The sequence below is a fragment of the Nomascus leucogenys genome, chromosome 19, assembly GCF_006542625.1.
Source record: "Nomascus leucogenys isolate Asia chromosome 19, Asia_NLE_v1, whole genome shotgun sequence".
NCBI lineage: Eukaryota > Metazoa > Chordata > Mammalia > Primates > Hylobatidae > Nomascus > Nomascus leucogenys.
This window is the reverse complement of record NC_044399.1, coordinates 36,030,739-36,047,073: the sequence shown is the minus strand read 5'-3', so window position 1 is coordinate 36,047,073 and position 16,335 is coordinate 36,030,739. Positions and strand designations below refer to the sequence as shown.

General features: G+C 39.4%; 2 protein-coding genes across 6 annotated transcripts in view; both read left to right on the top strand.

Annotated features, from left to right (window-relative positions):
* CPD (carboxypeptidase D) overlaps positions 1 to 5,421 on the top strand; it is an 87,267-nt gene extending 81,846 nt beyond the window's left edge. The window contains exon 21 of the mRNA XM_030799699.1: positions 704 to 5,421. Within this exon, the coding sequence (XP_030655559.1) occupies positions 704 to 930 (227 nt within the window). The 3' untranslated portion in view covers positions 931 to 5,421. The remainder of the gene's footprint in view (positions 1 to 703) is intronic.
* Positions 5,422 to 13,004: 7,583 nt separating this feature from the next.
* The window catches only part of GOSR1 (golgi SNAP receptor complex member 1), a 46,567-nt gene continuing 43,236 nt past the window's right edge, over positions 13,005 to 16,335 (top strand). For 2 of the 5 annotated variants that reach the window (XM_030799988.1, XM_003277082.4), the window contains exons 1-2: positions 13,005 to 13,095; positions 15,854 to 15,974. In XM_030799988.1, the coding sequence (XP_030655848.1) occupies positions 13,065 to 13,095; positions 15,854 to 15,974 (152 nt within the window). In that variant the 5' untranslated portion in view covers positions 13,005 to 13,064. Of the gene's footprint in view, positions 13,118 to 15,853; positions 15,975 to 16,335 lie in introns of all 5 variants that reach the window. The other 3 variants (XM_012503555.2, XM_030799989.1, XM_012503556.2) reach the window with 3 other exon arrangements.

Below are 16,335 nucleotides of genomic sequence, written 5' to 3'. Positions count from 1 at the left end.
TTTTTATTATTTTTAGTTTCTAACACTTTTATTTTGATAACCTCATGTACAAATTTAAAATAAACAAGGAGATTTGGATGAAATGAAAGTTTACTGGAAAGGAAAAGTGTAATAGAAGTCATAAAAAGCAGGTTGCAGAACAGTAGACACAGTACAATTTCATTATGGTAAAAGAAAAAAATACATGTACATGCATATGCATAAAGAAAGATCTGGAGCCAGGCATGGTGGCTTACGCCTGTAATCCCAGCACTTTGGGAGGCCGAGGCAGGTGGATCACTTGAGGTCAAGAGTTCTAGACTAGCCTGGGCAACATGGCAAAACCCCGTCTCTAGCAAAAATTAAAAAAAATTAGTCAGGTGTGGTGGCGTGCACCTGTGGTACTATTCGGGAGGCTGAGGTGGGAGGATTACACATACACACACACACACAAGATCTTATAACTAAAAATGATCTCTGGGTAATGGAAATGTAAATATAGGAGGTTTTTTGGTTTTGGCTTTTGTTAGTTTGCTTATCTGTATTTTTAAACTTTGTATATTGTACATATACTGCTTCTATAACAATAAAAGGGTTGTTCTTAAGTGCATGAAATAGAAATAAAATAAATGAGGGGTATATTATTAAAAGTTCCATTGTAAGCGGCTGCTTATTAATATCCTTAAAGTATAATATCACCCACGTGATGGTTTTTGTTTGTCAGGTGCTACTATGTCGGCATTGATCCTAACAGCTTGCATTATTTCGTGCATCTGCTCAATCAAGTCTGATAGACACAAGGATGGTTTTCATCGGCTCAGGCAGCATCATGATGAGTATGAAGATGAAATTCGCATGATGTCTACTGGCTCCAAGAAGTCCCTCCTAAGCCGTGAGTTCCAGGATGAAACAGACACCGAAGAGGAAACATTATATTCTAGCAAACATTGAAAAACACATTTTGCATATCTCCCAGCATAAGTACCAAGCAAAATTACAGTTCCTCTTGGGAGAACACTGCATTAAGAAGAGAGACTCTTGCTTCTTCAAAGAGCTTTGGGAAGTTAAATTGCTAAATTTGTATTCTCTGTGAATTTCACTGGCAGTTTTGAACTTCCCTTCCTTAAAGTACTCTTAACCTTTAAAAAAGAAATCTGATTTCTGTTTATGCAGCAGAGATGGGACAGCCACTTTTTAATTTAAGATGAGCTATTTGGAGCTTATGTAATAATGGCATAAAGCCAACTAGAGGATGTTATATTTTGCACATCAGGTGTTTACTAGCGGCTTAAGTATTTTTCTTTGTTTTAAATGGCCAAAAGAATCCAGAAACATGAAGGCAGGGACAGCAGTCAGAATCGACATAAAGCTTTAAAAACTCAAGGTTTTTTCAGCCTACTGAGGAGTACTTTTCTCTAGTTGTTAAATAGCTGGAGTTTCTCTTATTCAGGTTTAATGGAGGTTGAATTGATTTTTAAACACATATAACAGTAGGAAATGAATAAATGGGCTTCTGCATTTGGCTTTCTACCTGTTCCAAGGCTAGGTCGGAACTGGTAGACTACGCTGTAAGCAGGATTTCACTACCTCTCTTAAGGTTTAGCAAACTTCTAAATAGCCCATTTTAAGGGAGAACTTACTAACTTTGTTGTGAAAAGTCTAAATGCCCACTTGAATGAAGCTGAGAGAGATCTAGCAAAAGCTAAAACTCATGTTGCCTATCTTTGAACTTGGTAAAAACCCACAGGTGCTGCTGCTTATATCTGTGAAGCACTAGCTTATTCTAGGAATGCCTGATTCTTTAATATTGCCTAAATCGGAACCTTTTTCTATGTTGCACACATGGTTTTCAGATGACCCAGCCATCTACAAGATCTGAATTCTACTGAAAATATCTAGAAATGTGGAAGAGACCTACTTGCACATTCTTAACCTGTATTTGAACACAAAATATCTATACTTCATGCTCCAGCCCAAGCCTATACCCTGTAATAGCATACTATTACTGAAATTGCTTGGCCGGTCTTGTTCACATGGGCCTCTGGGAGTGATTTGGTTCTTCCTCCTAATGTTTCATTTGACAGTCTCTTTTTGATCAACCAATTTTGCTAAAAGTTCAGTCGAAAGCTTTTAAGTATAGCTTCCTCCCTTGAAAAAAATGTAAACTATGACTGCTGAGTGATAAAACACTGTGGTGTGAAAGTGTCATCTTCACTGCCAATCAGGCAAAGACCTGAAAGATTTGCATTTTATTGTGTCTGTCTTATGCAATGGAAGTGATGCTTTTTGTAAGTATGCATCTTACCAATGATCTAACGGTTTAATACCTTTGAATGTTTTAATGACCAAGTTGCTGCTGAACTTATACTAGATCAGGGGATCAAAAAACTTGCTCTCATCTTCTCAAATTGTATTCTATATCCATTAATGTATCAGTTATCCCAAAGCCTTCAGGTGGAGTGGTTTACCACCTACCTAGGTCGTTCAACCAGGTTTTGTGAGGAATGCATTCAAAGTGGCTTTATGAAAGAAGATTTTGTTTAGCAAGAATATTGAGGTCATGTCATTTGTTAATAAGTATCTGTGATAAATCCGTGGTTCAAGGTTAAGCCATTCTGGTATTCTGGTATTAGCAACTGTAAATTCTGCCACCTCATACATGGAACAGGGCTTGTGGGATGCTAATAGTTAGTGAAGTATATATGATTTAATTTCTTCTAATAATCTTTATGTTTTCTTTAAGGATGGTGGTGTATTGCTCTTTTTCAGCTTTATTTTTAAGAGTACAGTCAGGAAACCAACAAGGGACCTAAGAGTGGCTGCCCCTGCTTGGAACATTACAGCAAATGAAACAAAGTTAATGTGACAGGCTTTGCTTTGTTATCATTGGTCTTCACTAGAGGATACCTTTTACATTTACCTCTCTCTTGGATCAAATATGTCTTTAACTGTACATCTCAGTGGCTAGGGGCCATGCCTTTTAAGCGTGTGTAAAATTTTTAAAGAAATGAACATACACATAGTTATTTTAGTAATATTTCCTGAAAGAAAAACCAAATTCTGCTATAAATCTTGATCTTCAATGAACTTTTAAATAACGCATTTAGCTGGAAAACAAGACTTTCCCAGCTTGTGTTACCTAGAAGCGTGAATGTATAGGATACCTGACTACTAAGACTATATTCTCAGCCCTGCCCTGTCTTTTATTTGCGGATCTAATCTAATATTAGAACATATTAACCGCTTAAGGCATTGAAGCCATATGGGATGGGGAATGCATTTCTTCAGTGTTTCTCGGAGAGACTTTCCATTTCCTTGGAGTTACGGAGGCAAGTAGGTATCATAGTATTAAGAAATTTGCCTAAATCTGAGTTGTGCCTTTCTTTACTCACAAGGCATGGGTTTTGTCCTGGTGATCAGTTTGTAAGCCTTCTTCCTTCCCAGCTCCTTAATAAAAGCAAAGTGATTGAGTAGGTAATGTTCAAAGTGTCTGCCTGTGTACATGTACATGTATTGATTATGTAGTTCAGTAAAATGTGCCCAAGTCATTTCAGAAAGAAAGACCCTTTGGTTCTGATGCATTTTGCTGAACACTTGGGTGGTGAGTGGGATCCTATCCAGTTGAGGAATGCTTGCAATGCTCATTGAAGGGATTTACTTTGGGACTTTGTCATCTTCCAGAAAGGAAACATATTGTATATTTGGCCCAGTGTAATTGATTGCTTAATCTTTGGTAACTTTTACTTGAATGGGATTTGCTGAATTAATGACTATTGAATTTAAAACTAATTATGAGTTGACAAATAAATAAAAGGTAGTGTTTATGTCTGAGCTTATTGTGTTTGAGCTGACACCAGGTTACTCAGTAACCATGACCTGCTCCTCCATTTCCATTTATTCTTAACATTGAATAGTTTTATCTTGTTGTTGCCAGAAATGCATTTGTGCCAGGTATTGTCCCTGCTGTATGAAAAGCTTCTTGGCAATGAATTCTGTAATAGTGCCCTACATTATGGTTTTCTGGTGGAATTGTTTTAACAGTGACAACCCAGCATTTCCAATATATTTTTTCTTTATTGTTATTACCAAAAATTCCACTATGATTGATGTTGAGTGATTTTCTATAGCAACTTTTTTGGTAACTCTTTGGGTTTCTGATTTGTTTTAGCTAAAATTTTGGGGGGATGATTTGGGTCTTTGATTAATGTCAACTGAACTTGGATTTCTAGTTCATGAAGAAATCTCTCCCAATACCCATTTATCCTATTTTTAGCAATAATTCGTTACTGATTCCACTTGATTTTCAGAATATTGTCCTGGTTGATTTTGATTTGACAGAGTACATTATGAAATTTGAAAATAGGTTACCATTTTGAGACAGTTGGATATAAATTATGTAAATATGTATGATTATGACTTTTATAAATGGCATAACATGAGTGTACTAACTACTTTCTATGCTGGCCATGCTACAGATTTTCTGGAGGTATGACATAATAGTATTTTTTTATGCTCAGATTAAAAATCAGCTTTTCACCTCTCCAGTTTTTCCAAGTGATACTCCCAGTTCTAGAGCAATCTACAGCTGTTTGTATGAGGTGCCCAACACCCATTCATCTCAAGTGCTTCAGTCTTTGGTTTATTTCATGCACTGTGCCTTCAAAATGAAATTTTTAAAAGGGACTTTAAATGAAGTTGAATAGTAGTTTTTAAAAGTCAATGTGTAATTTATGTGAAATCTAACTGTAATGAGGTCCTTTCTGTTTTTTATATGTAAACAGATCTACTAATCCTGTATAAAAGTTATTTTACGATGTTTGTCTTTCTTTGTGTTTTGTCTCATAATCTTTTTTCAGATGCAATATGCCAGAAAAAGTTATAGGTCCAGTTTGAAAATTATTTAGTTTTTCTACCTATGCTAGTGGAAAAATAGTACCAGGATCAGAATACAGGGTATCACCTATGGAATGTTTCTGTATTTATGAATTGACTCAAAAGAAAGCTTTGTTTCTGAAATCACATTATATAGTAGACACAGTTTTCTGTTTTTAGCTCAGCTAGATTGTTATATATGTTCAATCATTTCACAACAACAACACAAAACTGGTCATTGAAAGGTTTTTATGTACCCATTTTAAACTTGTTTGTTAAAAATTTTCGTCCTTTTTCCAGGTGAGGCCCAGTTAGAATAATGTGTCCCGGCACTTTTAGGCACAGCAAGGATGAATTCAATATCCCCTTTTTCACTTAGCAACAATGTGTTACTTCTACCCTAATAGGAATTGGGAAAGCAAAGTTATACGAGAAACAGACTCTGCTGATAAAGAACTCATAGTCCAGACCAGAGAAATAGAAATGGAAATAAGTTATATTTCAATAGTGATTGGTTCATCTAAAAGCCTCTGCTGTAAAGGAAATAAAGCATAGAGGTTTGAGCATGGACTTTGGAGTTGGACCAATCTGTGATTGATTCTTGGTTCTGCTACTTGCTTCCGATGTGACCTTGTACAAGTTTCTTGACATTCTCTGAGCCTCAGTTTCTCTACTGGTTAAAGAATAATCCTTGATAGGATTGCAGTGGAAAACTAAATGAAATAATGTTAGCAAAGGTCCCAACGTAATATTTGACTCGGAATTGAATGCCCATGGTAACCAGCATCATTTTCCTTCATGTGATGTCTTCTTATGCCTTTGAAAGAAAGTTACTTTATCAAATGTATAAACAAAGATCTGTTTATAGGTGATCTTTTTAATTTAGAAGAAATTCTGAGACACAAATACTAAAAAAAAAAGAAATTTTTTATTATGTGGTTCAATAGATTGTCTAAAGCATAGCAGTAAAGTTTTAATTATGCCAAAATGCTTCATATTTGTTTTTAAATGAAATTAAGTTGTATTTATGCTTCTTTAGTGAAAACAGCCTTACTTAACTGCTGCAGGAAGTGTGAATAGTGATAACGGTTCTTTTTCTCTCAATGTTTGAAATATTTTCCTGAATTTTCTTAGTTTTCGCATACCTGAATCAAGAACCCTTTTGGTTTGTTTCATAAACAGTAATCTAGTTATTATGTTCAGCTTTTCAGATTTCTAATAGCTGATTGTTTTCAGCAAAGTAAACATGATGGTCAACGCTAATACTACTCAATTATGAGTAAGTGCCATTGTGTGGGTCTTCATGTCTTAGTCTCACTTATAGTTAGAATACCAACTGATTCTATGCTATTTATTGCAAACCTCAGATAAATACACCATTAATTATTACACACAACTTAAAAGCAATAAAATCAGTAGATAAAGCCCAATTTTACCTTTCTCTCTCTCTCTCTCTCTATATATATATATAAAATATATATATATATTTTTTTTTTGAGACAGTCTCACTCTGTCTCCCAGGCTGGAGTGCAGTGGTACGATCTCAGCTCACTGCAACCTCTGGCTCCCAGGTTCAAGCGATTCTCTTGCCTCAGCCTCCCAAGTAGCTGGAATTACAGGCATGCGCCATCACGCCCAGCTAATTTTCGTGTTTTTAGTAGAGACAGGGTTTCGCCATGTTGGCCAGGCTGGTCTGGAACTTCTGACCTCAAGTGATCCTCCCACCTTGGCCTCCCAAAGTGCTGGGATTACAGGCGTGAGCCACTGCGCCTGGCCCCAATTTTAACTTCAATATCACAATTTTCACCTACATTAGTAGAATATTAAAAGCAAACATGCTATTTCTCTGGCATTTTAGTTGAGGTCAAGTAATCCTCTTCCCTAATTACTGTGTAAAGAAATGTAGACAAGGTAAGCAAGAATGAGACAGGATGGCCTGTATGGAGTAGTAAGGTGTTGAAGTTTAGAGGCCAGCCTGGAAGACTGAGGAAAAAAGGGTGAGAATTACTTGATGAGATTGAAGTATGATAATTGGAAGTGGGAGTATACTGAGATGGATATTTCAAATTCAGCAATATGAAGAGGCAGTGATCAAGTCAAAACTGTAGGTGGAAAATCAGCAAGTGGAGAAACTTAAGACAGAACACGGAGGAAATAGAGTGCAGATTAAATAGAAATTGCTATGATAACATGGGTTATATTCTGTGATTGCCATTGAGGTTGAGCCAAAGTGAAGGAGTAATGGGGAAAGTCTAGATTGCTAATTTCAAATATTTGAGGTTATTCCAGTATTTATGATTGTTATTTATTATTTATTTATGTACATATGGTTCCTAGCAGAGTTTTTCAAGACTAAACAGGCTTTTGATCTAGAGTCAAAAGCATTGATCCTGTTGAGAGGGAATGGAACAGAAAGGGACTGGGCAAGTTACAGTAATGACTGAATTGCAGGACTGCTATATTTAAAAAAATAATAATTTTAGATTTATAGAAAAGTTGCAGAGATCATACAGAATTGACTCCTGGGTTTTGATTTGGAAGATGTGAGTGTTGGGAGGACAAAAGAGGAAGGATTATACACAGTTTTCTATTTAGCAGAACGTGAATGGAACACATTGGAAAGAGGGCCTGGGCATAGGAAATAGGATGTCTAGAATCTAGGCAGCCATGCACAGCTTGGGTACTCCAGGTGTCAAGCCATGTGGCTCCGCTTCTAGGTGACCAAGTTCAATTGAAAATCTCTAGTGGAAGATGTGTCCCTCCTAGAGTTGGAGCAGACCTCGCAATTTTTCACAAGCGAAAGAAGAGCAGAAAAAGTTTTATACGGATTTCAGATGTTTATATTATTGAACACTGTAAAATATAATTATTGTTTTCAAATAAATAAAAGATAAACCTGAGACTATCACAAAAATCTATAAGATAATAGCAGAACTTCTGGAAATGAAAGTACAGAAACTAAAATGGATAGTTGGAGTGGCAGATTGGGCACAGAGAAGTAATTAACTAGAAGACAGATCTGTAGAAATTCTTACATAGCATGGAGACAAAAAGGTAGAAAATACAAAGGAGAGGGTTAAAATGTGGATTTGGCATACAACTAATACCACATGTTTGATAACCACAGTTTTAGAGGAAAGAAAAGAAAGAGCATAGGAAACTAAGAGACAATGACTGCGAATTTTCCCCAAATTGATAAAGATAGCAACCCATAGATTAAAGAAACTCAATCCAAGCAAGAAAAAGTAACATCCACACTTAGATCAGTGAAATTGCAGATCAACAAAGACAAAGACAAAAGAGATTAGCAATTAGACACTCTCAACAATAGAAACCAAAGTACATTGAAATTATACTTTAAAAATGCTGGGGAAAACATTAAATAACTTCCAACATAGAATTCTGTATTGAACATACCTTTCAAGAATGAAAGCGTACTTTCAGGTCACTGAAAACATTAGTGGCAGCCTAACTACCTGTCTCCCGATATTTCATTGTAAAATAATGCAAGCACACAAAGGAAAAAGTATACAGAAATCACACTCTCAGCATAATTTGAAGTCAGAGAATTTTGAAACTTCAAACTGAGTAAGATGAGCAAAATCAGCAGATCGCAACATGGATTCTCACAGGCCCACCCCAGCAGCATTCCACAGGCTCTGTGGAGCGAAGGCAGATGGAGATAAACTGCAGGGAAGTCAGGAGACGGACGCCAGAAAAAGAAAGTAATGTTCTAATCTTGGCCTAAAACTACTGCCAGAAAGACTAGGTCCGCCTAACTCTCAATCTAAAAAACATGTCCAAGCAGATCTGGGCAGAAACCAGAGGCAAGGGGCTTCAGAGTGAGCGCAATTTAAAGGGGGCAGGTGTGACTTAATGAGGCAGTCTTTGAAACACACAGCTTCAAAAGAAGAGAAAAAAAGAGATTCTAGTGAAGGGAAAAATGAAAAAAGGAGAAGCACCTTTGACAATTAGGTGATGAAAAGAAGAAAAGGAGGAAATTCGAGTCCTGCTAGTCAAATGAGAACTGCAAAATCAGAGCACTTACAACTCGTCCCCGAACATGTCAACAAAAATACCTACTAAAGTATTTAATACCTTAGCTTTGCTCTATTATCAGAACAGATCTCAGCCATGAAACATGAAAATATAAATAGCATATATGAATGAATATTGATAAGAAATGAATTTGTCATTATTAACAGATGACATGATTATATATGTGGAAAATACAAAATGATCTACAGATAACTTAGAAATAATAAAATTTAGTTCCACTTCCAGCGATGAGTGGATTGGCTTGAAACGGAAAGACTTCTCATCAAGAGCAATTAGAAAAGCTAAATTTTATTTAAAAAAAAAAACTGTTTGAAGGATTGGAGAACTACTAATGTAAGAAGGACTTATGGGATCAAGATCCCGGAACAAAAAGAGCTGAGAGGTGAGCATGATGGTAAAACATTCACCTCCAGGCATGTTTCAATTCATAGGTGACAGAAGAGAGGCCAGGCAAGAGGCAGAGAACTTAAACAGAAGTTTTAGGCAGTATCACTGGGTGGGGGAAAATATGAGGTTAGCACCTGTCGAGGAATTGGCACTGGTAAACAGTCTTCCAGTTAGGAAACCTCAATGGCTACACATTAGAATTAAGGGCTAACCAAAAAGAGACTAATTTTAACAAACACAGAATCCCCCTTGGTATTAGTTCCACGCCATACTGGATTAAGCTGATCTGCCCCTACCTGAACTGCCTGCAAGAAGAGGCAGTAAATTATTTCTGGAGAAAGACAACATCATCTAGATCCTCAAATGATTAATACAAAGTTTTATCTATAATATATAACATCCAATCAAAATTTCTTATTATCAAAAGACAAGATTAAATTGTGAATGATCAAGAAAAACAGAAACGATCCTATGGGAAGTACAGATTTCTCAGTTATCAGAAATTTTTAAAGAATGATGATGGGCCAGGTGCGGTGGCTCACGCCTGTAATCCCAGCACTTCAGGAGGCCGAGGTGGGTGGATCATCTGAGGTTGGGAGTTCGAGACCAGTCTGGCCAACATGGAGAAATCTCATCTCTAATAAAAATGCAAAATTAGCCGGGCGTGGTGGTGCATGCCTGCAATCCCAGCTACTCGGGAGGCTGAGGCAGGAGAATCACTTGAACTCAGGAGGCGGAGGTTGCAGTGAGCCGAGATTGCGCCACTGCACTCCAGCCTGGGCGACAGAGTGAGACTCTGTCTCAAAAAAAAGAATGATGATGAATGAATTCAAGAAAGTAGACGACAAGATGAAGAATTTTAGCAGGTTTTTGTTTTTTTTTTTAAGACAGGGTCTTACTCTGTCACCCAGGCTGGAGTGCAGTGGTGTGGTGATGGGTCGCTGCAGCCTTGACCTCCAGGGCTCAAGCAATCCTCCCACTTCAGCCTCCTGAGTAGCTGCGACTATAGGGCGCATCACCACGCCTGGCTGTTTTAATTTTTTGTAGAGATGAGGTCCTACTGTGTTGCCCAGGCTGGCCTCAAACTCCTGGACTCAAGCAATCCTACAACCTCAGCCTCCCAAAGTGCTGGGATTACAGGCATGAACCACTACATCCAGCCCGATAATTAAAACATTTAAAAATTAAATCAACAATTTCACTTCTGGACAAGATGGATTAGCTGTATTTCTTTCTATTCCTCCCACTAAGCACAGCAAAAAACAAAAAAATCATATATATATTTTTTAAAAGACTCAAAAAGGTGGAAAGAAGAAGGTAGACCAGCTAGAGACCTCAGGATGTAAAGAACACGAAGGTGAGTTCCCTGGGTTTCCTTTTTGTTTCTTATGTCCTATACTGGTTGCTGGAGAAGCTGGCAACCTAGAAATGCCAAAGGGTGCAGACAAGAAAAGTCCAAAGGAAAATGGAAAGCCTTCTCTCTCCAGACAAGGGACCAGGAAACAGGTATCCTAACAAGACAGAATACTTTTGGACAATAATTTCACCACTGTGGACAAATGCCACAGAAAAAACTGAGGCCCATCTTCACTCCTTGCCATCAAAGGCTGAGTGAGGAGGCTAGGCTTCCACACTCACCTGGCTCTAATGAAGCACCCCCCCCTCCACTTGGACTTCTCGTCCATTGCACAGCAGTAATGAGGCTCCCTGCCATGGTGGCAGTGGGGACCACATGGGGAGCAGTAACAAGGCACCCCCTCCCTGGGGAATCAATGGAGGCCAAGGGAGAGCCTGAACTTCCACTGCCACCCGGAAGTAGTAAGCATTTCCCTATGTCCCCCAGCAGCATAGTGTCAGAGCAAGTCTGCTTAAACAGAAGACTTAAATAAGATCAGAATCTCATAACAAATACCTGAAACATCAGGATATAATGTATAAAAATTGTCATTCCAATAGCCCAGAGAATTTCGACTTGAGTGAAAAAAAGACAACAGACCCCAACATCAAGATGACACAGATGTTAGAATTATCTGATGAGGACTTTAAAGCAGCTCTAATAAAAATACTTTAGTGAGCAATTACAAACAGAACAAATGATAAAACGAGTCTCAGCAAAGAAACAGAAGATATAATGAGGAATTGAACAGAAGTTTTAGATACGAAAAATGCAATTATTGACATGAACTCCACGAATGGGCTCAACAGCAGAATGGAAGGAACAGAGGAAAGACATACTTTCTGTCAGCAAATCTGAAGACAGAATAGTAGATAGTACCAAATCCGAATGATGGAAAATAGACTGAAAAAAGTTAGCATAACTTCAGAGCTATGTGGGACATTAACACAAGATCTAGCATTCACGTCATCAGACTCCCAGAAAAAGAAGAGAAACCGTATGAGATAGAAAAAGTATTGGAAGAAACAATGGCTGAGAATCCCCCAAATTTGGCAGAAGACATAAATGTCAGAATCAAGAAGCTGAGGATATCCCAAACGGGATAAATCCAAAGAAACCTACACCAAGGCACATCATAACTTCTGAAAACTAAAGAACAGTTCTTGAAAGCAGTGAGAGAGAAAAAGTATTTTAGCTACAGTGGAAAAACAATTCCAATTGTTGCCAATTTCTTATCTGAAACTATGGAGGCCAGAAGGAATTGGCACATTTTTCAAGTGTTGAAAAAAGAAATTGTCAACTTCAGATTGTATATCTGGCAACAATATCCAATCCCCCAAGAGTGAAGGGAAATCAAGACATTCTCAGACGAAGAAAAACTAATAGAATTTGTCACCAGCTGACCTACTCTTTAAAAAAAAAAAAATGGCTGAGGGAAATTCTTGCAACAGAAAGGAAAAGATTAAAAAAAGGAATCTTGGGACACTAGGAACAAAGAAGAGTAAAATATGCATAAATCAAGTAAGCTTTCCTCTTCTCTTGAATTCTCTAACTTATGCCTGACACTTGAAACAAATATTGTAACATTGACCGATGTGGTTCTCTTAATGAATGCAGAGGAAATACTTAAAAACAACTATATTATAAATGAGTGGGGGAAAGAACTTTACAGGAATTAAGGTTTCTACGCTTCACTAGAATTAAGTCAGCACCAGTAGACTGTGACAATTTATGTATCTATGAAGTGTGGGTTTGGACAGCAGATTTTAGCAGGTCGAGGGCTCAGGCCGAGAGCAGGTAGAAGCAGTTAGCTCACTCTTTCTAGATGTGGCGGCTGACAAGGACAAAGAGGACTGGGACTAGAACTGCTGTAGACAAGGAAAGCAGCCAGTGGAGAAGAGCGCATACGCCAAAGAACGTGGATGAAGGCGCATAGGCGGGGAGGTAGGATGGAGGAAATCGCTCTGGGAAGAAAGGGTCTCTGTGTCTGAGAAAGGAAGAAATTGGCTGAAGATACACATTAGAGACAAGGTGAGGGAAATAGAGGGAGTTGCCTGAGGATGATTCTCCTCCCAGTCAAGTAGGCACCTGCTGAGAGAAAGGATAAGCCGAGATGAGGGAGATGATGATGCTTTGGGGCGCAGAAAGAGGGAATGAAAGACAGACACTCACGGAGTGTCAGGAGCTAAAGTTGAAGTTCATCTCTCGCTACTTAAAAGCTGTAAGATAACGAATTGATCAGCAGGTGGCAGTGTCCGCGGAGGCTCGCATCCCGTCGGCCCTGGCGTTCAGGGCGGAAACAGTCGCCATGGTGACTTTCCGGCCTGCATCGCCTCTGCTTCCCTATCCCGGCTGACGTTGGATAACAAAGATGGCGGCAGGGACCAGCAATTACTGGGAAGGTGAGGGCGAGAAGGCCTCCGGGTGCGTCCCACGAGGGTGAGAGGGGCTGAGTGAGGACAGATCTTGGGAGAAGCAGCAGAGGAAAGAACCAGACCCCCGGAGCGGCCGAGCTGAGCAGCGGGGCTTGCCTAAGTGGGAGCCCCGGGGCCTTGGGGATACCGAACGGTCTGGGGCAGGGGTCTGGCCTGGCCGGGCCGTGTGAGCGGGACGTGGGGCAGGGGTTGGGCAGAGTGGACAGAGAGGGGATGTAGAGGAAGAGGGATCTGAATAGCCTGGGTAGAATTGTGTTGAGGGAGTAATGGAACTCGGACGAAGGGGCTTGGGGTACGAACTCTGAGAGGAAACGGATGTTGAGGGAGAAGATCCAGAGCCCGGGAGACTGGAGGAGTCAGCGCATTGGAGTTGAGGTCACTATTTGAAAACTGAGTGGGAAAAGAGAACGAGGAACTTGCATTCCGGTCCATCGGAGGAAGTAGGAAGAGAATAGGAGACAGAATGTCACTTATTGGGTCCCCATGACAACTACAGGTTGGGGACTTCCAGGACTGGGTGTTTGAAGGAGGAGAAAATAACTTACCCTTCTGCTCTGGAGTCTAGAATCGGTTTTATTGAAAAAGTTGAGAGAACCTGTGTGAATTGCAGTTACATTTGCTATACTTCTCCCACCAAAAAAACCTTCTTGTGATTTGACAAATGCGTTTATTTAATTCCTGAAAATATAGTTGGATAAAGTGAGCTTACGTAAAACTCATTCCTGGACCATGATGATCGACAAGAGCAGAGAAAGCTCACCTTTTTCTCCCAACTGTTTCTTTGCTTTCCCGCCGCATAGAAACTACTTCCAAATTCCTTTGACCTGTTTCTATTGCTATCCACTGAAGCCTCTAGAAGCCACAGTATTGTCACTATCAGCCCCTTGGTCTAAGAAACTTAATTCTAAATTTATCCAGATTTGCCTATCATACTTTCAAAATGCTTTTACTTATGTTTCCTACTAGAGAAGACAATTATTCCAGTCACAGAAAAGCATGCTTATAGTTTAAAACATGTATTACAATGCCCATTTGAAATGTGTGTACTAGCTAGAAAACTTTTTTTTTTTTTTTTTGTGGGGGGACTTGCTCTGTCGCCCAGGCTGGAGTGCAGTGGCGCTATGGATCTCGGATCACTGCAGCCTCCGCCTCCTGCGTTCAAGAGATTCTCCTGCCTCAGCCTCCTGAGTAGCTGGGACTACAGGCGCCCACCACCATGCCCGGCTAATATTTTGTATTTTTAGTAGAGACAGGATTTCACTGTGTTAGCTAGGATGGTCTTGATCTCCTGACCTCATGATCCGCCCGCCTCGGCCTCCCAAAGTGCTGGGATTACAGGCGTGAGCCACTGCGCCCGGCCTCAGTAAGTTTTTTAAAGGCGGTTTTTGGCCAGGTTCGATGTCTCATGCCTGTAATTCTAGCACTTTGGGAGGCCCAGGCAGGAGGGTCACTGGAGCTTAGGAGTTCGAGAGCAGCCTGGGCAACATTGTGAGACCTCGTCTCTAATAACAGAAAAGAAAAAAAGAAAGAAAAAGGCAATTTTTGTGGTAACTTTTTTTCTTTATGTTCAATTGAGAAGTCGTTTTGGTCCGGGCGTGGTGGCTCACACCTGTAATCCCAGCACTTTGGAAGGCCAAGGTGGGTGGATCACTTGAGGTCAGGAGTTAAAGACTACCCTGGCCAACATGGTGAAACCCCGTCTTTACTAAAAATTCAAAAATTAGCCAGGCGTGGTGGTGTGTGCCTGTAGTCCCAGCTACTTGGGAGGTAGTTGAGGCATGAGAGTTGCTTGAACCCAGGAGGTGGAGTCTGCAGTGAGCCAAGGTCATGCCACAGCACTCCAGCCTGGGTGACAGAACAAGACTCCATCTCAAAAAAAAAAAAAAAAAAAAAAAGATAAGTCATTTTGCTATTATGAAAAGAAGTTCATAAGCCTAATAAAGCTTTGGAACATAAAAAGCAAAATCCCTTTCAAAAGAATAATGGCTTCTTTCTTATAACATTAACTGGTAAGTTGATAATGCTGGTCATAAACCATATTTTTAGTTCCTTTGTGATTTGTATTCTCTTCTTGTTTTTCTCTGAATTACAGAATTTTAGTTATTGCTATACAAATAGTTTCAGGAAGGGTAGAACAACATTTGTTTTCTAGCCATCTTTGGAGTAAAGCTGCAAAGTTGCATCTCCCATTACTATTTCCCTTCTTGCCCCCTCTGAAGTTTATAAGTGACTAATCTGCTTTGCTGGGCAAGTCCTTGGTTTCCTTCTTTTAAGACTTTTCTTTTCCTGTTTTTTTTTTTTTTTTTTTTTTTTGAGACATAGTTTTGTTCTTGTTACCCAGGCTGAAGCGCAATGGCGCAATCTTGGCTCACCGCAACCTCCGCCTCCCACGTTCAAGCGATTCTCCTGCCTCAGCCTTCTGAGTAGCTGGAATTACAGGCGTGTGCCACCACACCTGGCTAATTTTGTATTTTTAGTAGAGATAGGGTTTCTTCATGTTGATCAGGCTGGTCTCAAACTCCCGACCTCAGGTGATCCGCCCGCCTTGGCCTCCCAAAGTGCAGGGATTACAGGCGTGCGCCACCGTGCCCAGCCAATGCTTTTCTTTATGGGGTAACAAGATCAGTATATGATCATTTTCATAGTTTGTTTTCTTTAGAATGGTCCTGTGATTTTTGTGTCTACTTTTTATGTCTAATTATTTGTTGTTATAATTTTGTTAAAGATCTCAGGAAACAGGCTCGACAGCTGGAAAATGAACTTGACCTGAAACTAGTTTCCTTCAGCAAACTATGTACAAGTTACAGTCATAGCAGTACCCGAGATGGAAGACGCGACAGGTATAGGTACTACCAGATTCTGTTTCTTATGCCTTAACTGTGTTTTTAAAGCATTAAAAAATAAACTAAAATATATAACTTCTGTAAGTTGGTCTATTGGTGAATTTTTGGTGTTTTGTTTTGCCATTCATTGTTTTATTTGTTAGTGACTTATTAAAATTCTTCCAAATTCTCGAGACTAGCATTTATTTGGAATCCTTAGACAAAGATTGTTACAGTGTCAGAAGAAACCTGCTAGAACTTCAGAATAAGTTTGTATCAAAAATGTAAGTGTCTAATTCAGCCAGTGTAGGGAAAAGGTGGCTGATTTGCCCATGTGGTATGTATTTCTTGTGTTTTCCAATTGCTAAGTGGACCTGCGGATCTA